General features: G+C 37.1%; 1 protein-coding gene across 1 annotated transcript in view; it reads left to right on the top strand.

Moving 5' to 3' along the window:
- LOC132835847 (voltage-dependent P/Q-type calcium channel subunit alpha-1A-like) overlaps positions 1-27,129 on the top strand; it is a 518,300-nt gene that overhangs the window by 477,020 nt on the left and 14,151 nt on the right. Inside the window, exons 44-48 of the mRNA XM_060854942.1 lie at positions 2,362-2,497; positions 8,569-8,682; positions 18,938-18,973; positions 22,727-22,919; positions 25,424-25,659. Of these exons, the coding sequence (XP_060710925.1) occupies positions 2,362-2,497; positions 8,569-8,682; positions 18,938-18,973; positions 22,727-22,919; positions 25,424-25,659 (715 nt within the window). The remainder of the gene's footprint in view (positions 1-2,361; positions 2,498-8,568; positions 8,683-18,937; positions 18,974-22,726; positions 22,920-25,423; positions 25,660-27,129) is intronic.

Consider the following 27,129-nt stretch of genomic DNA (forward strand, 5'->3'; position numbering starts at 1 on the left):
TAAACAGTAGCCGAAAATGTAGATACAGGTTATTCTGCTCATCTGCTCTATGTTGGTTTTTATGCTCCATGCTGGGCTTTTTCCACAAGCATATGCTTCTGTTTCTTTCTCTGTCATGTGAACATGCAGGTTTCCCTCAAGTGAATTTACATTTTTCACCTCAACCACTCATAAAGTAGAGAATTCCACATGCTATCAGTTTTTTCTTCAAGTATTTTGCATACTTAGTGCAATGATTGGTTGCATTATTAATATATAATGTAGGGAAATTCATCTAATAATACATAATAATAGAATGCAGTGAACTATTTTATTGAATGAACAAGATTGTGATTCACAGTAATTTTTGTGAGAAATTAAAATGATAGGTTCTCCTACAGGGTTGATTAAAAATGACTGCTACTCAAAAGCTGTTTACAGAATGAACATTAAGGTGTTGTCAACATAATTGCTTAACACTGACATTAACTTCATTGTTGCATATGCCAAGTAATATGCTTCTACTGTGGTTGTAGCATTGCAGAAGACAATCCAGCTGTTGCACTGTTTTATAGCATAATGGTGACATGCTGCAAACAGCTCAAATACCATTTTCACTCAACAGTTTATTCTGAAGTAATAAACCTTTCCATCAAAATGGCAGAAAGACAGTTTGGATGACTGATCTCTGAATCTCAATCAAAATGACATTGGCTATTGCCCATTTTACGTTTTGGTTTGCAGAGTTTTGTTGTTGAACCTTAATTCCCCCAGGTGGGCAGAGCTTTTACCAGACAAGGTCTCATCTTCAGATTGCTGTTCAACAACCCCCTACTGAAATTGCATTTTTTAACACATTCATGGAATGGAGACCTCACTGACTTATGGAGTGGTGACCTTGCCGGCAAAGACATCATTTATTCCTATCCCTAATTGCTCCTGAGAAGATGAGATGAGCCATTGTTCAGTTATGGATTTGGAATGATGCTGATGAAGTCTGGTTAAGTATATAAAGTGCATCTTGCAGATGATAGTGCTGCAACCATGGTGCACCAGTGTTGAAGGTGAATATTTGAGTGTACATGTCAGGTGAAGACACAGTTAATGCTTCTCAAACATCCAACAGTTAGCAAGTCTTTTGATACTGTCCATTCTCATGCACAAAGATTAGCCACTTGGACAACATGGCAAAGAACTGTCATTGCCCAGAAGTCCCAAACCAGCAAGAATTATACAAGTAATGGGGCAAGGGCAATTTTGGGAGCAGAAAGGTGGAAGAACGAAGTTTCAGTAGAAAGCTATAATATTTGAAAGAACGAAGACAAACAAAATGAAGAGAAGAAATTTGTACCTGTGATCAACTTTGTCCCTGGTTTCCTTTTTTAAATAGTTCTTTTATGAGAAGGCAGTAAAAGTGAGGTTTGCTGTTCTTCCACAGTGCCCTAAGCCATTTTGACACCTTTGCAACAATTGGTTTGACATAAGAATAGGTAAAACCCTGAAGAGAGACCAAGAGGTGCTGGGTGTCAAGAGCACCCAGATTTTCCCTAAGAAAGTAAGAAAGGAATAAACAAAAAAAAAGTCATTTAGCCTGTGAATCTCATTCAATCACTGTACGCACCAAAATTCCATTAGCCTTTTCAATTACCCTTTTGTCTTTTCATGACATCCTGTCTATGATTTCCAGTGTTTCTGCTTTTTTAGATTTTCACTATTTTAAAAAATACTTTGTTATAATCTTTTTAGTTAGGAGAAAGTGAGGACTGCAGATGCTGGAGATCGGAGTCAAAAAGTGTGACGCTGGAAAAGCACAGCCAGTCAGGCCGCATCCAAGGAGCAGGAGAGTTGACGTTCCGGGATCCTAATGAAGGGCTTATGCCCGAAACATTGACTGTCTTGCTCCTTGAATGCTGCCCGACCGGCTGTGCTTTTCCAGCGCCACACATTTTGACTCTGACCATATTCTTTTTAGTTGCAAAGCTAACATGAATGTTACTGCGTTCAATGTTGATATCCCATACTTTGATGAATCCACAGGATATAATCATTGTCAGTGAATGCAGGGAAGCTTCATATTTTAAAAGCACCAGATGCAAGATGAATCAGGAATTTCCCTGAAATGTTCCTCTTTCCCTGCATCTCTTTGTTATACTGCAAAACCTCAGGCACAAATACAACCCCTCTTTCCATTACACAAGAATCTCATCCCCAGTTAGTTTTAGTATTGCCGAAGGGGCAAACAACTGTTACTTGAAGGTCTGAGCCATGCCCTTCTTTAGTGTGTGACTGACTAGATGACATCTCTTATATTCTGCCAAGTATTGAATTCTAGCTTCTTCTTTATTAATGTCCTTATTAAATATATAATTTCTCTTCCCAAAGTGCACAGGATGGGATTATGAAAGAAAGTCAATCTTGGGTCACAGACCGAGCTCAAAAAATGTTTCAGAAGACGGGGGCTTGGAGTCCTGAAAGAGGTCGGTCAGAAGAAATAGAAGACACTCGACCAAGCTCCCAGGTATAAATCAGCAAAACGCATCTCACTGTTTCATTACTTGATATTAAAACAGTTGAATGATTACAATTTTGTAATAATGTGTTTCAATCCTGATGGAAATTTGCTGGTCACACCTGTACTGAAATCTAACAGTTTGAGACTGGTACATTAACAAAAGTTTAAATGCATTTTATTGGCAGAATCAGAAAACACTGGCTTCCACAGCTGTACATGCCTATGATATCATGTTCCTCTTTCCTTGTGGATCATTTATAACCGTATGTCAGGTTCAACAGTCTGGAGATTCTGTCAGTTATCTTGCTTCATAATGACTGAGCATCTGTAATAGCTTAGGCTTTAAACTTCTAAAAGTAGATTTAAACATTTTATTCCATATTAAAATTTAAAATGTGTTTAACATATCTAAATGGATATAGATAGTTATACATAAGCTCTTATGGAGTGTTCCTGATTCTTTGAAATAGCTGTTAGCATTTTTATCTTATGTTGAGGATATTTGACTGTAGGTCTCAGTCCTCTTATTTCTGAAAACTCACCCAGACCTCTCTATGAGGTGTCTGTTCTCCTGCACTATTTCACCATGTCTTAATAATATGAATAAACTCAGCTCAGAAACTTTTGAATGTCCAACAAATATTTATAACTTTCTCAACAAGTTGTTTCTTTATTCTTCTTCACTTCTTATGTAGCTGTAACAACCATTGCTCAGCTGAGATACACAGTAATTAAGTGTTATCCAAACCCTGCATTGTCATTCAACAGCTGGAATGTGATTGCTGTGCATTCTGTATGATTTCTATCATCCTGGATTCTTTCTACGACTGTCATACAAAATGGGGAGAGTTTATCAATTTCAGAGTTAAAATTTCATTCGTCATCATCATTGTTAAAACACTGTCGGTTTATGCAATTAGATGTTCGAGTTCTGTAATAAACAGGTCTTGAAGAAATTGTCTTTAAAACTCTGCAGAATATTTGTACTTTATATAAAGGAAGTGCATTTATTTAACACCTCGTAACATATAATTGGAATGTCTCTAAGTGTTTCACTTAAAGCGATTTACTTTGAAATACAGTGATTGTTACTATGTTGACAAATGCGAACAGTATTTAATACAAACAACAGGATGCCTGTTTTATGCTGGTTTTATTTGAGGCGAAAATGCTGGACAGGATAGCATTCATTTAGTTGACAATCTGTAAGTTTATTTTGTTCATTGCCACCATCAACTAGGTTTGCTGAGTACAGGGGAGAGGATGGGTAAGGTACAAGAGTGACAATCAGCGTGTATGACCTAAAAGAACACAGCAATGAATCATTCCATGCAAATTAAAGCACTGTGCCATAGATTAGCCTTTCAGTCTTTTCAGCAGTGTGTCATAAATGCAATATATACTATGTTAATATACTACAGACAGGTTACCCATTGTGTTGCTCATAGTTAGCTAGATGATATTCTTTTATACAAAGAATTACAAATAAATGGGACAGCAAATGTGATTCTTATAGAAAGTCATTGGTGCATGAAAATATACCGATATGATATATTAAAAATCTACATGTCCTTTGTGCACTCCTATGTGCACTTTATAATGGAAATTGCGTCATTGTAAACAGTTTACCTGCCTATTATGATGTTGTACTATATCCTATGAAATAAATAACATCATGTGATATATTTGAAATAATTCATCTGAGGGTGGCATCCCATCATTAATCACTTGTTATTTTAAAGTGCATAGCCTTTGACAATAGCACTGTCTGACTGAGTCAGGCATTCCAGGAGCTCAGTATCCCTGACGTTCGTCATCTTATGTCTGCCAAGTCTCCCTCATTGGATCACATTAATAGCCCCATTCAGGGAACTTCTAATCTATGATGTCCAGCTGACTGACCTGGTTACAATCACTACAATATCAATCTCATATACATTGGCCAAGGAATCCCTATTAGCAGCAAATTGTTTCTCAATGAATGTCCATGAAGATGCTGCCATTCAAAAGTAGACGGAGAACTCAAAGAAATTCATCCCAAAATTACTAAATAAGTTCACATCACAAGAATAAGTCATACCCTGTTGTGATTTCAAGACATTTAATCTCACTATGTTCTCACAATTTTTTGTGGTATCTGTGCTGCTTACACTATTCAGTTAAATTCTAACGTGTACTTATCCCTCAGTTACCATTGTTTTCCTTGTTAGCTATGTTGTGAATCTTACACAGGAACACAAGCTTACACAACAAGGGGAGAAGAAAGTGAGGACTGCAGATGCTAGAGAACAAAGTCAAGAGTGTGGTGCTGGAAAAGCACAGCCGGTCAGGCAGCATCTGAGGAGCAGGAGAATCAACGTTTCAGGCATAAGCTCTTCATGATTCTCCCGCTGCTCAGGTGCTGCCTGACCTGCTGTGCTTTTTCAACATCACAGTCTCGACAACAAGGGGAAGCAACGGCCTAGTGGTATTATTGCTGGGCTGTTATTCCAGGGACTCAGGTATAACGTTCTGGGGACTTGGGTTTGAATCTCACCATGGCAGATGCTGGAATTTGAATTCAAAAAAAAATCTGGAATTAGGAATCTAATGACGACCATGAACCCATTGCCAACAGAAAGGAAAAACCCATCTGGTTTACTAATGTCCTTTAGGGAAGGAAACTGCTACCCTTACCTGGTCTGGCCTGCATGTGACTCCTGACCCACAACAATGTGGTTGATTCTTAACTCCCCTCTGGAATGGACAATAAATGCTGGCCTAGCCAGTAGCATGCTCAACCCTGGAATGAATATTAAAATAAAATTCCAAAGCAGTTTGTTCTGTGAGGTACTTTTATATTACAACAATGAGATGAGGTACTCTAGAAATCTAATATCCTTGTTATATTTCAATGTTAATATGACTGCAGTTAGAATCTAAGGGCAGTACTTTTACTACCAGCTGTGCTATGACTGAATAACTGTATTGCCATACTAGAGAGTGACGTCTGTCTTGATGCTTAGCAGGCGTTGGGGTCTGCGCACCAGTACAGAACCATAAGCACTCACTTGTTTATAAATTCTTCTCATGAAACCAATCATCTGACAATTTTGACAATACTGAAATATTTTAAATTGCTAGTGAGAAGGTAAATGTTTAACCTTAAAGGCAATTTATCACAAAGTGTAAAGAATAGTACAGCTCAGAAACAGGCCCATCAGCCCAACAAGCCTCCTTCAACACATGATGCCTTTCCAAACCAAAAAACCCCTTGCCTGTATGGGGTCCATATCTCTCTATTCTCTGCCTATTCATTTATCTGTCCAAAAACCTCTTAAACGTTAGTATTGTATCTGCTTCTACCACCACCTCTGGCAGTTCATTCCAGACACTCTTCTCTAGTAATTGATATTTCAAACTTGGGGAAAAAGACTCTGACCATCCTTTCTAAAGGCCCGCCTTATTCATTGAATAATGAAAAGGTGCCTTTTTTTACTGTGGCTGGTTTGAGGAAGAACATTCTGAATCTTCCTTAACCAGGATGGGATTGAACCTTTTGCTGTTATCATTAATAGAATCTACAGGTTAGCCCCCTAGCTAACTGGCTACAGTTCTATTCATAATTCCCTAAACATTTATGATGCATAATGAAGAATGAAAATGTCCAAGTGGCCCCAGGAGAGATTAGAAAACATTTTTGTGTTACAGTAGAGGGAACATTAATATGACCGATCACCAAGTGACCGTCACAATTCCAGACAGGATTCCCCCAAACGTGAATGCTTTCGCATAAGGAAGGATGAACTGGCTCTATTTCTTAATTCACCCCCTCCTCAGTTGATCTTAACAGGGTTAATTTAAAAAGGAACCCTTCCCTCTTTAAAACTTTTTCCCAATCTAAATATATCTTAAAAGGAGTCACATTAACCTTTCTTGAGTTAAATAATAGATAAGTATATGAGCTATTAAATGTGTGAAAATATATTTAAACTTGATGAACTTACTCACAAATTATAAATGGAAATTGTGTATCACGATAACAATTCAAAAAATTAACATGTTATCTTTTGGGTTCTTTGTAGAAAAGATGTGGGAATGTTGTAGTTGTTAATTTGGATGATTCTAGTAAAGTTGAAGTCAGTAGTGAAGCAATTGGTTTCAGGACTCCTGGCCCTATAGTTTGCTGGCAGGCTTTAGTCTTTTTCCTCCTCAACGGTTACTTCAGCGGCTTGCCTGGCTGTCAGGACTCATAGAAAGAGAAGATCTTTCTTTATCCTCCATGCAGGAATGTCTAATGGCTGATGTCAAGCTGTGATTCTCAGCACAGTAGAGCACACCGGTACATCTTCGGCTAAAACACGTATACCATGGATTGCAGTTGGTCCTTCACCCTTTTGTGTATACTCCTAGAAGAATAAAATATAACCATGTCTGCAGTTTGGATCATAATCTACAGGAGATGGCTTTCTTCTGAGGGATTGGAAGTGTCAACCCTTCCTTATCTCTTCTTTTTAAGTGCCTCAGTTTGAAATTTCCCTGACAATCTAAAGGTGGAACATTCCAGACAGCCACTGAAATTACAGTCATCATTTGACTATATTTCCTCGTATTAAAAAATGTCATATTTAATAGTTTGACATATCATGAGTAATCTGGGGTTAGAATCCAATGTTCTGACATTACTTTGTGTTTTGATCCTGGCTGATGATTTTAGTGGGCAGTTTGGATTACTGAGTATGACCTGGTTTGATGGACCATAGATTTTATTTTTATTTTTTGTTTGCTGTGCAAGTCAGGCATTGAAACTATTCACGAGAATCTTCCAATCTATTTCTTAAAAATGAGCATAAAAGATTATTACAGAAAAGGAAAACATATGAACTGTGTTACGACAAGATAAGATCAATTTGAAGATGTCTTATTACGAATATCAGAAAGGTTTCACCCAAGTTATTCTGGCAAACTCAAATCTCAGTGGAAAGTTACCCCTCCCTCCACATAAAGCTTCTTGTTCAGTTATTGGTTTCTGGAGCTTTCACTTCCTTCTTACTGACTTTGAAGTACCTTGAGAGTAAATACTCTGAGATTTCCGTATACTGAGCTTCAAGCAGTTTTCTGGCTAGTCTTCTGACTAGCTTAGCATTTCAGTTTCCACTCTCTTGTACCCACAAGCTAACTCACTGATCTACTGAATGTTTCTGTCTGCATTTCCTGGTGTCATTGGTTACCTTATTGCTGGGCAGCTTAGTAATTTCTCACCAGCCCTGATTGCTTGGACAGTGAAAAACAGCCCTCTGCTTCTAAAAACTGCTTGTCTCAGAATGAATCGATTTCAGTTTCTCAACCTGTTGCTCCCTCTCTCTTTGTAAAACTTAAATCAAACACCTTAGCAATTATCTGCCTAGATGGCTTGCTGTTCATTTATCTGGAGTCAGTTGATTTATTTGAAATACTGTTTTATTCATTCTCTATTCAAAAATGACTTTCTGACTTCTTTTAAAACATTAGGATCTTCACAGAAATAATTAAAATTAATTCTCTTTCACTTTAGAACTTAATCTTTCAATCAATAGTACTGTACTATGAACCTTCATTGATTGCATCAGTATTTTAGGCTACACTTATCCTGACCTGAAAATACTCGTGCGGACAGAAAGGAGGAAAATATTTACAAAGCTGATGAAAATGTAAAAATCTAGATCCGAGTTATGAGACTGAATGGTTAGTCTCATAAAACCATCACCATTTTATACAGCACTGCAGTTCAAGAAAACTGTCAAAACACATCTCAGGTCAGCTGAAAATTGGCAAAAAGTTTACCCTTGCCAGTGTTGGCTACATCATGAAAATGAAAAGAAGATCATTTAGTGTATAATTTAATTCTCCAGTATCTGCAACTTTCAAGTTCAGTAAGTCCCCTTTTGTTTGATGTTTGTTTATGTCAACTCATGGAGCATGTAGCAGGGTTTACACCTTACAGAATTATGCTCAGGAATGGCAGCTAGTACGAGGAGCCTTCCAGCTCACTCAGTTCCAGCTAAGGCTGACGTTTCCTCCCCCTTTAATACCCCCCCGAATTTGGCTTTGTATTGCAGGCTGTGGAGATGCAAGAAATGGGGAGGGACGGCTACTCGGACAGCGACCATTACCTCCCGATGGAAGGCCACAGTCGAGCAGCCTCCATGCCACGGCTACCTGCAGAAAACCAAGTGAGCTCAGTGAGATGTACTCTGCTGCATCCTGTATCATGTTCCATTCTTTTAACTCTTTCAATGCAACCAGTGGCAATACTTTGATGGAGTTCTTCTCTAAAAGCATCACAGTGGAAATCATTAAATTATAAACACACCCAAATGAATTACATTTTAAAATTATTTTAAAACAAGGTAAACTAGTAATGAATAAAATGTTTAAAGGGGAATTAACATTAGAAACATTTGTGTTTTAAACTAGAAATCCCCGCGTTAATCAGCAATCTGTTTTATGAAGAGACATTTAACATGTAACTATCAAAGACATGACTTTCATTCACGGTATCATGTGAGCATCTTGTCCTTGAAGATTATTTAAAATGTTGTGTAACCCTCACATTGTGCACAACATTTGTGTGCTGTCAAGTAGGTCCTGTCTGTGTGAAGGAATGAACATTCTTTGCCTGAGTCTATGTTAAAGAGCTATTTGTATCAGAGAACCTGTATTTTACAGCATTTAATAAAACCTAAACAATTAAGCTAGATTTAGGAAAAGACAAGGTGAGATTTCAAACATGATTCCTAACAAAGAAAATGTTAATTCTTTGTGATGCAGCACTGAAAGAGTTAAATGGAGATCATTGTTTTTAACATGAATTATGGGCTTTTTCATCTGCATGTTTTCAATTTTTTTTAAGTTGTCCACCATAACTCAAGCATTCCTGGAAAGGGATAGTAACTCATTTACTAATGCAGCAGCAATGCCTTTGATTGTCTGTGCCATACAATTGCCTCTTGGTGGTTGACAGTGGGTCTTTATGATTTTAAGCATAATTAAGACAGTGAAGGCTATTATCATGATGTTGGCCCTCGATCTTCAAATCAAGTGCTGCTGATGATGTTAAATTGACACAATACTTCAAACAGAAATTTGTTGAAAATATTGTGAAAACAGATATTTCACTAAGAAATTATTGATCAATAATGTCTATTTTGAAGCAGTGGTTTAAAAGTTACTTATCTTTTGCACAACTCCTGAAAATGCTCAAAACTAATTGAACTCAGAAATATTCTGTTTGGGATAATAATGAATTAATGAGTTTGTATTTTTCTGTGCACTGTTTTAAAATAAATGCTATGTATGCCTTTGTCAAATTAACCAACAGAGTACACTACTCACATAGAGTAACTTTCTATTTTGAGACTTTACATTAAATTTCTGTTTGATGCTTGGGTTGTAAAAATCTTCAGAATTGAGCTTGTTTCTAGATGATTTGGTGTGTTAGGGAAAACTTTTTTTTAATTAGCTAGTTTAGTCAATTTAGTCAATTATCCTTTTTTTTCGAAAAGAGAAAGGAGGCATATGTAAGGTTTAGGAAACTGAAGACAGACAGATGCCTCAAAGTACACAAAGATAGCAGGAAAGAATTCAAACAAGAAATTAAATGAGCTAAAAAGAGGCATGAAATCCCTTTGACTAACAGGATTAATGAAAATCCCAAGGCATTATATGGAGCAAGAGGGTAGCTAGAGAAAGGGTAATTTGATTCAAAGACAAAGAAGTGAATTTATGCATGGAGCTGGAGGAAGTGGGTAAGGGCCTTAACAAATACTGAATTGATGCTCACAAAGGAGAAGATTATGGTGGATGGTGAGTCTTGGGAGGGTAGGTTGAAATTCTAGGGCATATCAGTGCAAAAGAAAAGGGATGTTAGGTGTTTTGAAAAGCATTAAGATGGATAGGTCCCCAGGACCTGATGGGATCTATCCCAGAATGTTGAAGGAAGAAGGTGAGGAAATTGCTAGGGCCTTGGACGAAATCTTTGTATCCTCTTTAGTCACAGAGAGGTCCCAGTGGACTGGAGAATAGCCAACTTTGTTCCTTTGTTTAAGAAGGGCAACAGGGATAATCTAAGAAATTACAGGCCGGTGAACCTTACATCAGTGATATGGAAATTATTTGAGAAGATCCTTAGGAATCGAATTTACTCACATTGGATAAAACATGAATTTATCAGCAATAGCCAGCATGGTTTTGTGCACGGATGGTCATATCTCACAATCTTGATTGAGTTTTTGAGGAAGTGACAAAAATGACAGATGAGGGCAGATTGGTAGGTGCTGTCTATATGGACATTGGCAAGACCTTTGACAAGGTCTCTCATGGCAGGTTGATACAAAAGTTGAAATCACATGGGATCCATGGTGAGCTGGTAAGTTGTATACAGAACTAGCTGCCACAAAAGAAAGAGTATAGCAATGGAACATTATTTTTCTGACTGGACATCTGTGACCAGTAGTATTCTGTTCATATCAGTACTGGGACCCCTGTTGTTTGTAATATCTATAAATGTAAGTTTAGGTGTTCTGATTAGTAAGTTCGCAGATGACAGAAAGTTTGGGGAAGCTATGGATAGAGAGGAGGATATAGATAAGCTGGAGACTTGGGTGGAGAAATGGTGGATGGTGTTTAGGCAAATGTGAGGTGATGCATTTTGGAAGATCTAATGCACATGGAAGTAAATAGTTAATAGTAAAACCTTTAGTAGCATCAGCATACAGAGGTACAGGTCCACAGTTCCTTGAAAGTGGATAAGGTGGTCAAGGACGCATACGACATGCATGCCTTTATCAGTCAGGATATAGAGTTAGAAATTGGCAAGTCAGCTTGCAGCTGTATAGAAATTTAGTCAGACCACATTTGGAATATTGTGTACAGTTCTGGTTGCCACACTACCAGAAGGATGTGGAGGCTTTGGAGAGGATACAGAAATGGTTTACCAGGATGTTGCCTGGTTTTCAGGCTATTAGCTATGAGGAGAGATTGGACAAACTTGGCTTGCTTTCACTTGAATGTCGAAGGATGAGGGGTGACCTGCTGGAGTTTACAAAACTATTAGAGACATGAATAGAATGGATAGTCGGGGCCTTTATCCGAGGGTAGAAATGTCAGTTGTTTGGGAACATTAGTTGAAGGTAAAAGGGGGTAGGTTGCAAGGAGGATGTGAGAGGCAATTTTCTTTTCCACAGAGGGTAGTGAGTACCTGGAACGTGCTGTCAGAGGGGGTGGTGGAAGCGGATATATTAGCAACATTAAAGAGGCATTTTGACAAGACATATGAATAGAGGGATACAGATTGCATATGGGGTAAATGCTTTTAGTTTTGAAAGGCACCATGTGTTGGGTCAAAGGGCCTATTCCTGTGACGCACTGTTCTTTATTCTTTACACATTTCTACAAGTATCACTAAGTCAACTGATTCTACCCCTTCCACCTTTGGAAGTCCCAAGAATTCAGACTGACTGACTGACAGTGAATTACTAGGCAGTGATTGTGTGTAGAAACTGGCTAAGTTATTTTTGACTTCCTACTGTCAAAGATACTAAAACCAGTTTTTGATCTCTGCACCCTCTTGATTGAAACCAGGTATGTGAGTAAAAACCAAATATCAAACTGAGATATTCTTCTAACTCTTAACAGTACATGAAAATGTAGATATAGCATGATTGCCTCTTCTCCAAATACTCTATATTCAGTTTAAAATACAGCTATTATGTGGGGTGATAATAACTTGAAGACAATATCTTTGTTATTACAAACCACAATGAACTCTCAATTCTGTCACAATCTTGCATCAATGTTTTGAAATTCTTTCATATCCATTTTGAAAATGACTAGGCCTTTTCATTCAATGTAACTAAAAGATTTTGTATTTCTCATTACTTTGATTAAAGCTATTATGTATATTGCCTAATGACCATAGCTAAGCACAAACTGTCTGCATAAGTGGTTTGCATTAGTACACCTTTTTTTTAACCATGAGGTTTGTGAGAAATTGAGCTTATTCTGTTTTGTTATTTGCCAGCTGAAAATGTAAACTTTGGCTGAATTTTAATTCTGCGTTAATGAATGGGCTTTGAGTGGGTTAAAATCATACACTTAGTTCCATAACATCCTGCAAGTAGTTTCTGGCAAGGATCTTGCTTGTTTAAGCTATGGACATTTAGTGGTAGAGCTTATAGATTGTGCTAACATTTATTTTTAAAATATATTGATCAACTGCTAACTTGTGCACTCTTCATCTCTTAAAATTATATTTCCAACTAAACATTCAATCATATATTGATACAGTAATACCAGTGCTTCTGATAGGAAATGATCACTGTATGCTGATGCTTGGCCTTATTAAGAAAATTGATTTCTATAAGAAAAAAAATTGAAAGTAAAATATATATGATAAAAATTGAATTTGATAAGTCAGTCAGTTAAATAATTGACCCTTCAAATATACTCCAGAAGAGGAGACAGACATATTCTATCATAATAGTTATGATTCTTAAATCAAACTACTTTCTAACTATGCCTGTTCAGATGCATATTTACTACACATGACCAGCTACACATAATTTGTTCTGAGAAGTAAAGTTGACAGATAGATTTGAGAAATGAAAATGTCCTTCATATTAAAAGAGGAAACCTGTAAACTATATTAAAATTGTTTTTAGCTGGGCTGAAAAGAAGGAAATGATCTCTTCTCTCACTCTGAAGCTTTCCTGTCAGCCCCTTTTTCCTTCAGGTACCTATCCCTTTTACTTTTACCATCTGTATACGTTTGCCCTATTTCTTGTTTTTTTTTCCCTACTTTCTTTTCACTGAAATTCTCTTGATCTTGCTGTCACATTTGTTATTCTAATTAATCCCCTTCATATCCTGCTCTTTATTTTACTCACTGATGAATACTTTACATCCATATTTACAAAATTTAAGGGCCATGATGTGGAGGTGCTGGTTTTGGACTGGGGTGGACAAAGTTAAAAATCACACAACACCAGGTTATAGTCCAACAGGTTTATTTGGAAGTATTAGCTTTCAGGACAGATGCTGTTTTGAAAAGTCCTGATTAAAGGAGCATAGTGACACTCCCTAGTGCAGCTCATAGTCATTTAACCAGTTAGAGCATGCTCTGCCCTAATAAAATTGAACTATGCAGTGCAATGTGTTTTTGCACAACAGCCACGAGAAGCACTAATTTCACATGATGACTTCTGCACTCAAAAATAGAACCAACAGAAACTTTGTTCAGATTAATTTTCATATACCTCCAGCTACTGCCCAAAACTATGCTTTAGGCACATTATGTACTTGAATGAGAAGCTTAACACTGTATTAACTTCCTACTTAAATTGTATAGTGATAGGTGGAATGCACAGTGTAGCCTGTAAACAGAAAATGCTGGGAATGTTCAGCATTTCCAGTAACATCTGTGTCTACTCTGTTCATGATGTTTCAACTGTATTGGAGCCAGGAGACATACTGAAGTTACTGTCCTCAAGGTAACATCAATGGTCTAGGAATCTAGAATCTCAAGCAGATGTTCTGGGGACATAGATTTGAATCCCACCATAGTAGGTGGTTAAATTTGAATTAATTAAAAATTTGAAATTTAAAGCTAGCCCAATGGCAACCATGTAACAATTGTAGTAAAAAACAATCTGGCTCACCACTGTCCTTAGGGAAGATTCTGCCTACCTTATCTGCTCTGACTACATTTGCCTCTGAACTGACCTAGTAATGACTCAAATCAAGGGTAATTGGTGAACAATTAAACACCTAACAGAAGGGGAAGGCTCTGCAAGTATCACCATCCTTGACAATAGAAGAACTCAACATATCAATGTAAGAGAAAAGCATTTGCATCCATCTTCAGCCAAAGACAGATGGTTCATCTTGATCTCCTCATGAAATCTTCAGCATCTAATCTTCAACCAATTTGATTCATTCCACATGATATTAAGAAACAACTGATGACACTAGACAGTACAAAATCAGCAAAGGCCCTAACAACATCCAGTAATAATAATGAGGACTTGAACTGATTTATTTTAGTTTTGTGGAAACACATGGAAGTTTTTTTTAGAAAAAGTCATTAAAAGGTCACATTGGACATTGAAGGTTTTTTCAAACAAAGCTTCCTAGAAATCACATGACTGGTGATATCTGCTTGCTTTGTTATAGACCATGCTGGGCCTGTTTAGAATAGTGACTGGCTTGCCGGTATGCTTGCTTTATCTTGTTCAGTTGGAGAAAAGCCTGCTTAGATCAAGCTGCCTAGCTGATTGCTCCTATTTCTGAAAAGAAGACCCTTTAGTTGCATTCAATATGAAACCTGTTTGTTTTTTTTTAAAAGAGTGATGAAAGAAACATCTTGATATTGTGTTTTTATGAACATATGAATTAAGAGCAAAGTTAGGCCATTCAGCCCTTTGAGTTTGTTCCACCATTCAATAAGATCATAGGGGATCTGATTATAATCTCAAATCTGCATTCCTACCCACTCTGCACTTTTTACCCTCTGCTCTTACTACCTTTCCAGGAAGAGAGTTCCAAAGATTCATGACTCTCAGAGAAAATGAAATCACCTAATCTCTGTTTTGGATTAATAGATGAGTCCTGTTATATAAATCGTGACCACATCCACCCCTCCCCAAACCACCAACTCCGGCTCGTCAAGTTCCAGATTCTCCATCAACCACTCTGCATAACTGTTAAAGCTGTGTCTGCAGCATTTCAGATACAAGCATGCATGATTATAGTGACCACATATGATAGAACGCCCGCGCAACAAACTCCAGAGCATTCTACATTTCACAATTTTGCTTTCAAGAATAATTCATTATGTTTTCTCAGAAAGCCAATACCTGCAGAGAATTTTTCTTTTGCTTTTTTCCAGAAGAGTGTGTGTGTGTGTGTGTGTGTGTGTGTGAGAGAGAGAGAGAGAGAGAGAGAGAGAGAGAGAGAGAGTCTGTGTGTGTTTGCATGTGCATTTTGGGGATATCTAACAAGAAAAGAGATTATTCTTCCATATCATTGACTGAATATATTAACCAATTGTTGTATCATTTTTGAATATGTTTTGTTTGAATAAAAAATAAACAAATAGTCGTGTACGTTAAGAAACAAGGTTGATAGCTCTTCTTGTTTAAAACTGAATACAAATAAGATATTTAATTAGTCACTTTAGCAACTGGAAAAAGTATTTTTATTATGCATTGTGACCAATGGAGTAGTAGAGCAACAGTGTACTCCACCAGTCTCTGTCATAACACTGTGGATGCTCAATATCGATACTAAGGACTCAATCTATATATGAAATATTGTAAAATCTGAAAAACAGGGATCAAGCTGCTAGCCTTATGAGCAGAGGGTGGTACCTGTTCCTGAGAAAAACTCAAAGAAATGTACATCTCAATCAATATTTCAATTTCTTCTGAAACTTGAATCAAATTACACTCATAATCCATGTGATGAGAGTTATCTTCTGCAAAAAGATGCTATTATACATATGTTGAAACTCCTTGAATAACCATCAAGCTTAATTAAAACAAATATGAAGATACAATTAAATAGATAAATTGGATGAATGGATCTGCTTGAGGTGACCAGAAAGAATTTTATTTATGACTTTCGCAATGACAATTTTCCTAACTAACAGAAGCTTAATGTTAAAAGTTACTTTGTCAACATTGTGTAAAGCACTTTGAATAAACTTAGCAGGATGATCCGGTGTGACAATCTGGAACAGAGATTGACCAAGGGAATATTAGAATAGCAGTCTGGAGATGGATGAGGCTTAGCTGTGCATGGAACGGATAAAGACAGAAACAGATAATGTTATGGAGATGGAAGTAGGTGCTGTATGAATCATACATGGATTTTAGATTGAAACTTGAATTTTCTATTGTCTTTGTCATGCTCAATATCTTTAATCAGTGGTCCTGCAGAAAGATAAAAACAATTGTCCAGATTTTCCTCCAGGTCAACATTATTCTTAATATTATACTTTTTGTTCATGAGATGTCGATGTCACTTGCTATGCCAGCATTTATTTCCCATCCTCAACTCCCAGCTGCAGTGCTTAGGGTGTAGGAACACCCACAGTACTGTTAGGGTGTAGGAACACCCACAGTACTGTTAGGAAGGGAGTTTGTCACCAATTCTGAAGGAAAGTTTAAGATTTTTGTAGGGTCTCTAGCCACACATTCTGGCATTGGTGATTTAATACGTGTCAGTAACTGAACCTCCCCATTCCTATCAGAAATTAGATTCTTATTAAAATATTGGATGCCAACTGTTGGGGTTTGTTTTTGCAAATTGTATGGAAAATCTTCAGTTGACAGGCATAAATCACATATTCTACATCTCAACAACAGTCAGTGAATTGTTACACTGATGTGTCAAACTCAACAGCATCGTGTGAATGAACAGTTTAACTATTTCTAGCCACAGTATAATTCCAAAGGCCACAAACAAGTTCAAAAGAAAGCAAATATCTTTAATCATATGGGGTTACAACAAATACTATTCCTATCTGTATATCTATGCATAAAGAGGGTATTTTTGATATCTTATGATGAAAGGATCTGGGCTTCAAATCTCAGGTCAGTTAGCTAATCAGTGATCAATGTATGTATAGACATGTGGGCACATAGGACCTGCACAATACCAGGCAGAATGAAAATCATACCCTCTACAATGTATTGTGGTGAAGAAAGGATCTGTCACTGTGGGATAGTTCTATAACTCCTGCCCAGTTACCTGTTTAAGAACACTTGTGGCAGAGACGGGGAGCAGATTTGTTTCCTACCTACTTGTTCAGAACATAGACTGCAAATACATTGTTAAGAAATTAAGTAAACTACATTTGAGCTTTGGTTTTGTTCCTAAATAAACTGGTTAATCTGGTACCATTCCACATAGACCAAGACGACCTGAGTCAATCCCTATTGTGTTTCATTAGTGATTTCATTCTAGTGGTGGAAGCAATGTAATTACAGAGTCCCTAGATTAGGGAAGAAGACATCAGTCAGGGTTGTCTCATTATTCAGTATTCCTGCTAAAAATTTACTTCACCTCTGAAACCTGAGTTCAGTACAACTCTAATGACAGGAGTCTTCTGTAGCAACTGTAGCTGAAGTTTGTTTGCTGAAGTTTCAAAGGTTTTTTTAAATGCCTATGACTTCACACCAGTATCCACAATTCAGCACTAGTTGGTATTTTGTCATTCTTACCCAGAAAATCTATAGTATGGAAAGAGAATGTTTATATTAACACAAAAAATGTAATGCTGCATCCCTGCATCTGTTCAGCATACGATTCTGACATGCTGTCCCAATTTTAACTTAAGAGAAAGTGAGGACTGCAGATGCTGGGGATCAGAACTGAAAATGTGTTGCTGGAAAAGCGCAGCAGGTCAGGCAGCATCAAAGGAGCAGGAGAATCGACGTTTCGGGCATAAGCCCTTCTTCAAGAATGAATTCCTGAAGAAGGGCTTATGCCCGAAAAGTCGATTCTCCTTCTCCTTTGATGCTGCCTGACCTGTTCCAATTTTAACTTAACCCAATCAGTGAGAATTAAGGCAATTATGTCAAAAGAGAATAATAAAAAGTATGAAACAGATGTTGACCTTAAATGACTTTTGTTTCCACTGGGCAAGTTAAGTGCATATCATATGCCAGGCACAGAATGGTGTCATTAACCCTTTGATCTTGCTCTGTAACATTCAGTGAGATCCTGGCTGGTTTGTGAGATAACATGCAGATTCTAACAACCTACAGTTTCTTGCTACATGAAACAAACTGCCTGTTGAGGAAGAGTTAGAAGACAATGCTGTGGAAAGAGGTAACTAAAGCAATTTGACAGAGAAAAAGATCAGGGAGAATAAATTATATATGAGATAATTGGAAATTATCCAGCCAAGTGGACAGTAAAGATTCTTCTGTTCTTTAAACTGCAGGACTTGCTTTACTGTGGAACACAAATTCTCAAATATTTATTCATTTTGACCCCTCCCAAAACCAATTACACTTTCATCTTGAAGAAATCCTGTTGGTCTGGCCTAACCACCTTTCTTTAATGAATATTAAGCAGCCAAGTGTTTTCTATTCTGCTCTTTCTACCTGCTTATTGTATAACTGTTATATCTTTGTGCTTCTTTCCTTCTTTCCCTTTCTTCTCTTCTTTCATTTGTTTTGTTTTTTAAAACCCAACTATGTTATTTTTACAAATCATTGTCTGTGTTTGTGTCATTCCATACCCTGAACATTCTTGTTGCTGCCTTGTTTGCGTTTCTAATGTCTCCCTTTTTTTGGATGTGGGGTGTTCTTGCTACCATTTCCTGTCACCTTGCCCTGTCTCCTCCCCTCTCTGTCCCCTATTTGTCGTGTTTTCTTTCCACCCATCTCGGTATGCACCCTCTCTTGTGGCTGTTAGCAGAGGAGAAAAGTGCGGAACCGTGGAAATAACCTCAGTGTATGTACCCTGTCTTAGTCTCTCTTCTCTTATGTTTTGATTACTCTTGTCTGTCTCTAAGTTTCATTTTGTCAAATGTGGAACTTGCTAGTGTCTCCCTTAAAGGGACTGTTCAGTTGTTCAAGAAGCAATCTAAACTGGTGAAAGGTTATCACCCATGTTTCCTCAAACAATTGATTGAAAAAATCAATCAAAATTATATAACTTACTTTAAAATGTCTAATTATGTCAAAAAATCTGACACAAGAATCACCTAGCTCTTCTTAGAAGAATGAAATTTATCAAATGGTTTCTTCATGAAAAGAATGGCCCTTAAATCTCTAATGTTACATAACCAACTTGATTTCCAGAAATTATTCTCCAGGAATTTTTTTACAACTGATATGCTTGTTATGTGTGTGGTTATTAATGCACAAGATGTTATTTTAACCTTGATGGTAGGTGTCATATTCAGGCAGGAGATCATGAGTTTTTAGTTCCCCCCCCACCCCCACAATTTTGTTGATCTGGATTGACACTCTGCAGTCACAAAAACAGCAAATTGTGTTCCATATAAAAGGTAGCACTAGGACTTGGCTACCCACAACTCTCTCCTCTGGTTTCCATAAATTACCCACTAACAAATCCTTTTGCAAGACAGGTTCTGTTAGCATCTCACCTTTGCCCTGGGAAATGAGCAGAACATTATTCAACATTGCATTTACCCTGGGAAGCGCCACATACCTGTGGTTAATTGTGCAGCCTCACTGGCTAAAATAACTACTGACCAGTTACTGAGTCTTGATCCTTCCTGGTCTCAAGATTCAGTACCACACCAGACAGCATACTTACTCAATAAATCGTCAGGGTTCTATTGTGTAATTCCTTCATAAACACAAAGACAACTGAACGGCCCTTTCAACAGCATGCATGTCGAGGACATTGTATTCTATTAGGTGTTTTAAAGCTTGATTTAATTTTGTTTCAGGAGATTGTGGGCAACTGAAGAATCAACTGAAGGATTGCATGTTCCTGAGGACTTGCTAGAATGCATGAAACACTTTTAAAACACTGTGCCAGCATGTGGCACAGATTTTAACTGTTTGACAAATAGCTTTGATAGAAGAAAAAAGTTTGAGGAAGGAAACAAAATTTAATTTACATGATTGTAATAGACTGATATCAAGATGTGCCAAAATAGGCAAAAATCACATTATTTAATTGAAATTGAGGATTTATGATGTCATTGTTACTCCTGGTGCCAATTTGAGTGTCATCCAGTGTGGTACCTTTGACTTCTAGACCAGTTATTAAATCTGAACCCTTCCTGGTGCTATGATTCTGCATGCACAGCTAGAAATAGTCAGAAAGGATGTTCCTTAAAGATATCATTGGAAACAGATCTTAGCACAAAAAAATCATTTGGGACTTTTTAGGCATATACGTGTCTTACCATTAATTTTCCTCCCTTTGATTGACCCAACCCTCTATTAAGCCCTTGGTACAGGCCTCTACTTAATAAATAGTCCATTGAATTTCTCATCCACCCAACAGATAATATTGGCAGCTCATACACCTGTGGCCTGACCATCAAAAGGCCTTATTGGATAAGCATTCAATCACAGCTCACATCTTCCATCCCTAGCTGATAAAAATCGAACCTATTGTATGTGTCAGTTTCCAAACAATGTTCCCTGCACCAAGGTAAACACAATGCAAAATACATTTACCTGTAATCTAAAAGTAATAGACAAAATGACAAATGTATAGAGAACTCAATTGCTCAGTTATCCATTTTCTTGTTACCTATCCAAAAACAGCAAATACAAATCCTGCATAATTGTATCTCCTCCTTCATTATTGTCATGGTATAAGGGTACCTGTCTACACAGTTTAATTCCCTATTTCTCATGTTTAAGAAGCCATGCAAATATATTGCACTCTTTATACCAGTCTATCATGAAACTCAAAAGGGATTATTGACTTGGGGCCCTATTGGTTTTTAAACAGCTAACAGTGTCAGATGTTCTTTTTACAAATACAATGATCATATTACTGCACCTTAAAAGGAAAAGGTAAGAATCGGAGAGGAAAGCAGTCCTGCAATGATCAACTAACACTCTTTCCATTTAGCAATGGAAACACACAAACACTCCTGTTATTAAACAGTGGGAATACACCAGCACTCTTACCAGTGAGCTGTGGGATTGCACTAGCTCTTCTGCTATTGGGCAATGCAAACATTTTAACATTTCTACTGGTCAGTGGGAACACACTAACACTTAAGGTGTTGGATACTGCAAACACACTAATACTCCTATTATTAAGGACTGGAAACACAAAAACACTATTACTTTTGGGCAGTGGGAACAGAAGACATTCGTGGTACTGAACTGGGAGAACATATATACTAAAAGACTGTGTATCTATATATAATATATGAAAATAAGTATGGATAACTTATAAATATTTGTAGACTTTTTAACATATAAATGTATGTATACCTACATATATTATATACATATAATATATGTAGGTATATGTCTACTCTATAGTGTATTTATTTTGGTTAGCATATATATAATGCATGAATAGATCATATTTCTGTAACCAATATGTGTAAGGTATGTGTCGAAAAGGATAAACTGAAATGTTTTCCACTAAGTTAATTCTAATATTTACAGAAAATCTTAGCATAATCATTCTTTTAATGTACATATAGACTGTGATGACTATTGTATCCTAACCTGGAAATGGGCAGGATAATGTGCAACATTAATTTTATACTGCACCCTGTTTTTAAACTTTGCTGAAGTCAGTGTCAAATGTGCTGTAGAACAGCCTTCCACCTGATGCTCTGGAATTGCTGCTTGGTGAGTTAGGTTAAAACTGTTGCTTTTTTTATTTTACCAATTTATAATTTGTTTATGTACTGTACATATAGGTATCTTGTATCCTGTGTGCAAAGCACCTTGTATTTATAGGTAGAGTATGCATTCAGTTAGTTGTTTCTAGGTGGTATACATATTACAATTATTTAAACATTTATTACAGTCTTAATATGTACAGATGGTATATGTGCAGTGTTTCTATGTATACACTAAGTAACATAAACTGCATTAGAATTATGTGTATGTATATTAACATATTTTCAATATGCTTCATAATATTACGTATTTGTCACACTTCCTCTCAATTCTGCCATAATAAATTACTATGTCCACATTTATAATGAAGACTGCCTGTGTCAAGGCACAGTAGCACCACCACTGGAAGGACGTTGTAATTTTCGTACTACAAACATAGAGAATGCTGGAGAAACTCAGCAGGTCTGAAGAGGAGTCATACCAGATTCAAAATATTAACTGTGTTCCTCTCTTCACAGATGCTGCCAGAGCTGCTGAGGTTTTTCAGCATTCTCTGTTTGTTTCAGATTTCCAGCATCCACAATATTTTGCTTTTTTAAGCAATTCTAGTGTGACAGGTTTACTTAGGCAGATCCCTTAAAAATGCAGAATAGGAATTAACACTGTAAAAATCTGACTTAAGAGTGGGTTAAAAACATGGTGACAGTAAATAAGATTTTGTAGGGAGGACAATGCAAAGATATTGCAAAGGTAGATTCAACAGGCAAATAAATAATAAGGCATTCCCCCAAGTGCTGTGCATTTCTACACAATCCTACTGCTTTTCACATGCTGTGCTCTTCACTCTACATTTTAATGATGTCAGTATGGTTATTTTAAGTAATCTGGATTTTCCTTGGTGTCACAGACTATTGAAGATACAAGCCCAATTAAGAGATCAGCATCCACATTGGGTCATCAGCGCTCCAAAGGCATGCGTCTAGATGACTATTCGCTAGAGCGGGTCATCCCAGAGGAATCACAAAGATCCCATCGACGTAGGGAAAGGGGTCACAGGACCTCTGAAAGGTCGCAGAGCCGATATACAGATGCTGACACAGGTAAGCTTTTAGTATTCAATTGGAAGGCAACAGCAAAATTTCCACAGTGTAGAAAAATATTCTTGGACGGAAATAGCTTATACATTTGATATATTGATACATCAGGGATTATGTATCAGGTACAATTGGAATAAAATTCATGCCCCAGCCATATTAAAATTTACAGGAGGTATATTAGGCGATGATGCAATCAATTAGTGAAGTGCTAAGCCATATACAGATCCAGCAGGATTCCAGCCCACCCTTGGTCTGTGTTGAGTTAGCTGTAGTTAGCCAGAGCAATATCAAAGCCACAATTCAGTGTCTTTCAGCTGGGAAGGCTAGTAACACAGTCAGAAATTTAGCTTCTGACAATTTCATGTTGACAAAGTTATATGTGTTTGGTTTATGACAAGATTGGGTCTGGATATGATTGCCCCTGGCATTTAATGACCTTTTGACATGCACTGTGAAGAATTCTCATTCAGGAAGAGCCAAATGACACCTGACAACCATAGAATCCAATCCCAATATTGCTTGGGAAAGGAGGAAAAGCAGGAAAAGAAAAACAGTGGAGAGAAAAATACAGAAGATTTTGGAATATAGCCTGATACAGAATATACTTTGCCTATCTTTGTTCATATGAGTAATGTAATGATCCCAAGAAGGAACCACTCGCTGTATTCCATAAAATTCCATAATTTTTCTTTATTTGTCACACCTTCATCAATGTCTTTTCTATACACCTGTACATAGATGAGAAATTTTTATGTTGGAAATTAGACTTTCAAAAGTCTAGTGATAAGTAAATCAAAGTGACGCTGATGCAGTTGACTTAAACAAATTATACATAAAGACAAAATCGTCAAAGGCCAAGGAATGTTGTTTAATAATGAAAAATACAAACAGATCAGTGGATAATACAGAGAATTACTGATCAAGAAAACCTTTGAAACAAAATTGTATAAGATCAAGAGAATTTAATATGGTCCTCAAGAAAAGGAGGGTTTTGGGAAAAGTGGTACTGATAAGGTAAAGACATTGAGTGTAATTGATTAAGTAGTTCTCCACTTCTCTTAAAATGTTGAAGTTCCTTGTCCTTTCCTCACAGATATCAGCATACTCTATCCTAAAACTCGTAGCTGTGCATTCATTGTTTTAGGCAGCATTTGTTTGGTAGTCTGCATTTTATGGGGTTGGAGGGAGGGTTGTTTGCCTGTGCTTTCTTTCCTTGTTCTTATTTGGTTATGTTCATTTACAGAATAAATAGTATGTCACACAATGAACTAATCAGTTTATGAGAAAAGTGATGTTCTGCATCATCAGAAGAATATAGACCACTAAATTGAATTAACTGAGTTGTTCCAAGTTTACCTAACTGGGGATAGTCACATCAGGGGTGCAAGAGCCATCATCATAGAGAAACTGAGGAAAATAATAGATCAAATTGCCCCCAGCAATGACTATACCTTAACATGCACCCACTGTGGAAAATTTTGATGCTTACACATAGGCCTGATCAGCAACTAATGAGAACAACTTACACATAGAATTGCCAAGAGAAAAAAGATGTCACAAGTTGTGAGGATAAGAATGTTTTTAAGGGTTCTTGTAATGGGGGATGATGCTGCTGAGGAATACAGGTTTGAAAGAGGAGCAAATCTGAAATGTTTTATCAATACCATATAGACTCCTGCATAAATACAAGGATCATATTCAAAGAGAACCATGTTTACCATCTCAGATTTGCAGATGGCATTGTCGGAGAATTCTATCTGCAATTTGAACATCTTGCATTCAAAGTTTTGAAGGTTACACCATTACGCTTTCATACTGATGGATCTATCCAGACCAGGGTGGAACGCCTGAATCATTAGGCAGTTTCGCTGCTTGTTGGAAGCTGCCTGAACTGCTGTGCTCTTCCAGCACCACTGATCCAGAATCTGGTTTCCAGCATCTGCAGTCATTGTTTTTACCTCATTAGGCAGTTTGAAGAGCACATAAATATCAACCAAATGACAAACATTTAATTTTGTAAAAAGCAGCACTTTCATCACTTTCCCTTTGAAAAGGAAACATCAATCTATTCTGGATGTCAAACTTTCACAGTGTTACATTGAAAATCAGGCATTGCAACATTATCAGTTATTTTCCTATCAACTCCATTGTTTATTTCACAAGTTTGTATTCAATTAATGTTCTGTGTTTTCTGATCACAGAAACAGATTATACATAGCAATATCCACTATCCTCTGATTTTGTTTTAATTTATGCAACATGCCAGGTTTTCCACAGTATTTGAAAATTAAACAATGAGACAAGTCTGGCTTAGGAAATTCATATAAAAATACATGGGTTTTTTTAATATGCCAACAGTCACTGTACTTCACAATGACTCCTTTTATGTAAAATATGTTCAAACAATTCTGAGAGAAACTGTAGGTACTGTAAAATGCAAGTCCTTCTTTCTAAACATTTTTTGATTTCTTTTTCTTTACCTAAATGATCAGCTTTTATTGATATAGGGCTTGGAACAGACCTCAGTACCACAACACAATCAGGTGACCTTCCTCCAAAGGAGAAGGATCGTGAGCGAGGAAGACCCAAAGATAGGAAACATCACCATCATCACCATCACCACACATCATCAGACAAGGAACGCTACTCCGAGGAGCGGCATGAGTACAGCAGACCTCGATCGAGGGACAGGCGATGGTCCCGGTCACCCAGTGCGGGTCGCGAGTGTGTCCCTCATAGACAGGTGGGTCTGCAGGGTTCACAGACCTTGGAAATAGAATGAACATTCATATATCCTGCATGCAATTCTGGCAATGTGAAAAAGCTACTTAACAATTTAATTGAAAAACCTTTGCAAAATGATTTCAAAAGTCTAAAGTGTTGTTAATGATTCCCAGTCGCAATGGACTTTAAATTCAACCCCAACTGCAATCTAATTTAAGCAAGGAACTGTAATCACAATCCTTACTTATTGTAATCACAACAGCAACTCCACCTAACTATAATCACAACCCAAGTCCAACCTCCTGTAATCACAACCCCCAATCTCATATAATCAACCTAATCTCAACCTCTGATAATCACAACCCAACCCCCAATCTCAAATAATCAACCCAATCAGAAACTAGACCTGAATATCTTATATTCACAACCCAGCCTACTGAAACCACAACCCCAAATCTCCTGTAATCAGAACCCAAACCCAAATCTTCTACTCACAATGCCAGTACAAATCTCCTATAGTCACATATCCCAATTTCCTGTAATCACAATTCCAACCCCAATCATTTATAATCATTACCTCAAACCCAATCTCTTGTATTCAACACCCCCAACCTCAATCTCCTGTAATCATAATGTCAACCCTATACAATCACAATATCAACACTAACCTATTCCTGATGAAGGGATTTTGCCCGAAATGTTAATTTTCCTACTCAGTGGCTGCCTGATCTGCTGTGCTTTTCCAACACCACACACTCTCTCATCGTAACACCAACCCAACCTATTGAAATCACAAATCTAGCCCCAGTTTATCACAAACACAAACCCAGTCCCAAATACTGTAATCACAACCCAATAGTGTATATCTGTTGCCATAAATAACCCTAGTTCCACCCATTTCAATTCTCCAACTCCAGCAACTTTGATGAATAACCTTTGCCCCACCTGCATTAATTAATGAACACAACCTATTTTGTACAATGAACAATTAACCCTAGTCCTAAGTATTGAAACTATCTCTTTGTAGATTTTCTTTCAATGAGGTAGGCATTAGGAGGAGAAAGTCTTTGGTCCAAGGATTTCATTCACTGTCAAACAACGACTTAGTGTGTTCATTATTTGCAATGTGATGTTTAACAATGCACTCAGGACTCTTCCATACATTTAGAATATACTTCCATCCTATTTACTTCCTGTACATTGTTAAGTACATATGTTGGAGAAGCAATCAGTAAATCAGTGATAAACGATACAGTAATCAAAACAGGAAGATTCTAAATTACTGATTTATTCTTGATATGAATATTGGATCTTATCTTGCTCATCAGTTAGTGGGACTGTCTTCAAATTGTTACTAGCATCTGCAGTCCTTGTTTTTACCTACCTTCAAATTGTTACTATCCAAGCCGATGCCAAGTATAAATGAGCAGTGAACCTTGTAACTAACTTAAGATAATTTTGAGGTGATAAGTAATATGCATCTGTGCAG

The sequence above is a fragment of the Hemiscyllium ocellatum genome, chromosome 45, assembly GCF_020745735.1.
Source record: "Hemiscyllium ocellatum isolate sHemOce1 chromosome 45, sHemOce1.pat.X.cur, whole genome shotgun sequence".
Classification (NCBI taxonomy): Eukaryota; Metazoa; Chordata; class Chondrichthyes; order Orectolobiformes; family Hemiscylliidae; genus Hemiscyllium; species Hemiscyllium ocellatum.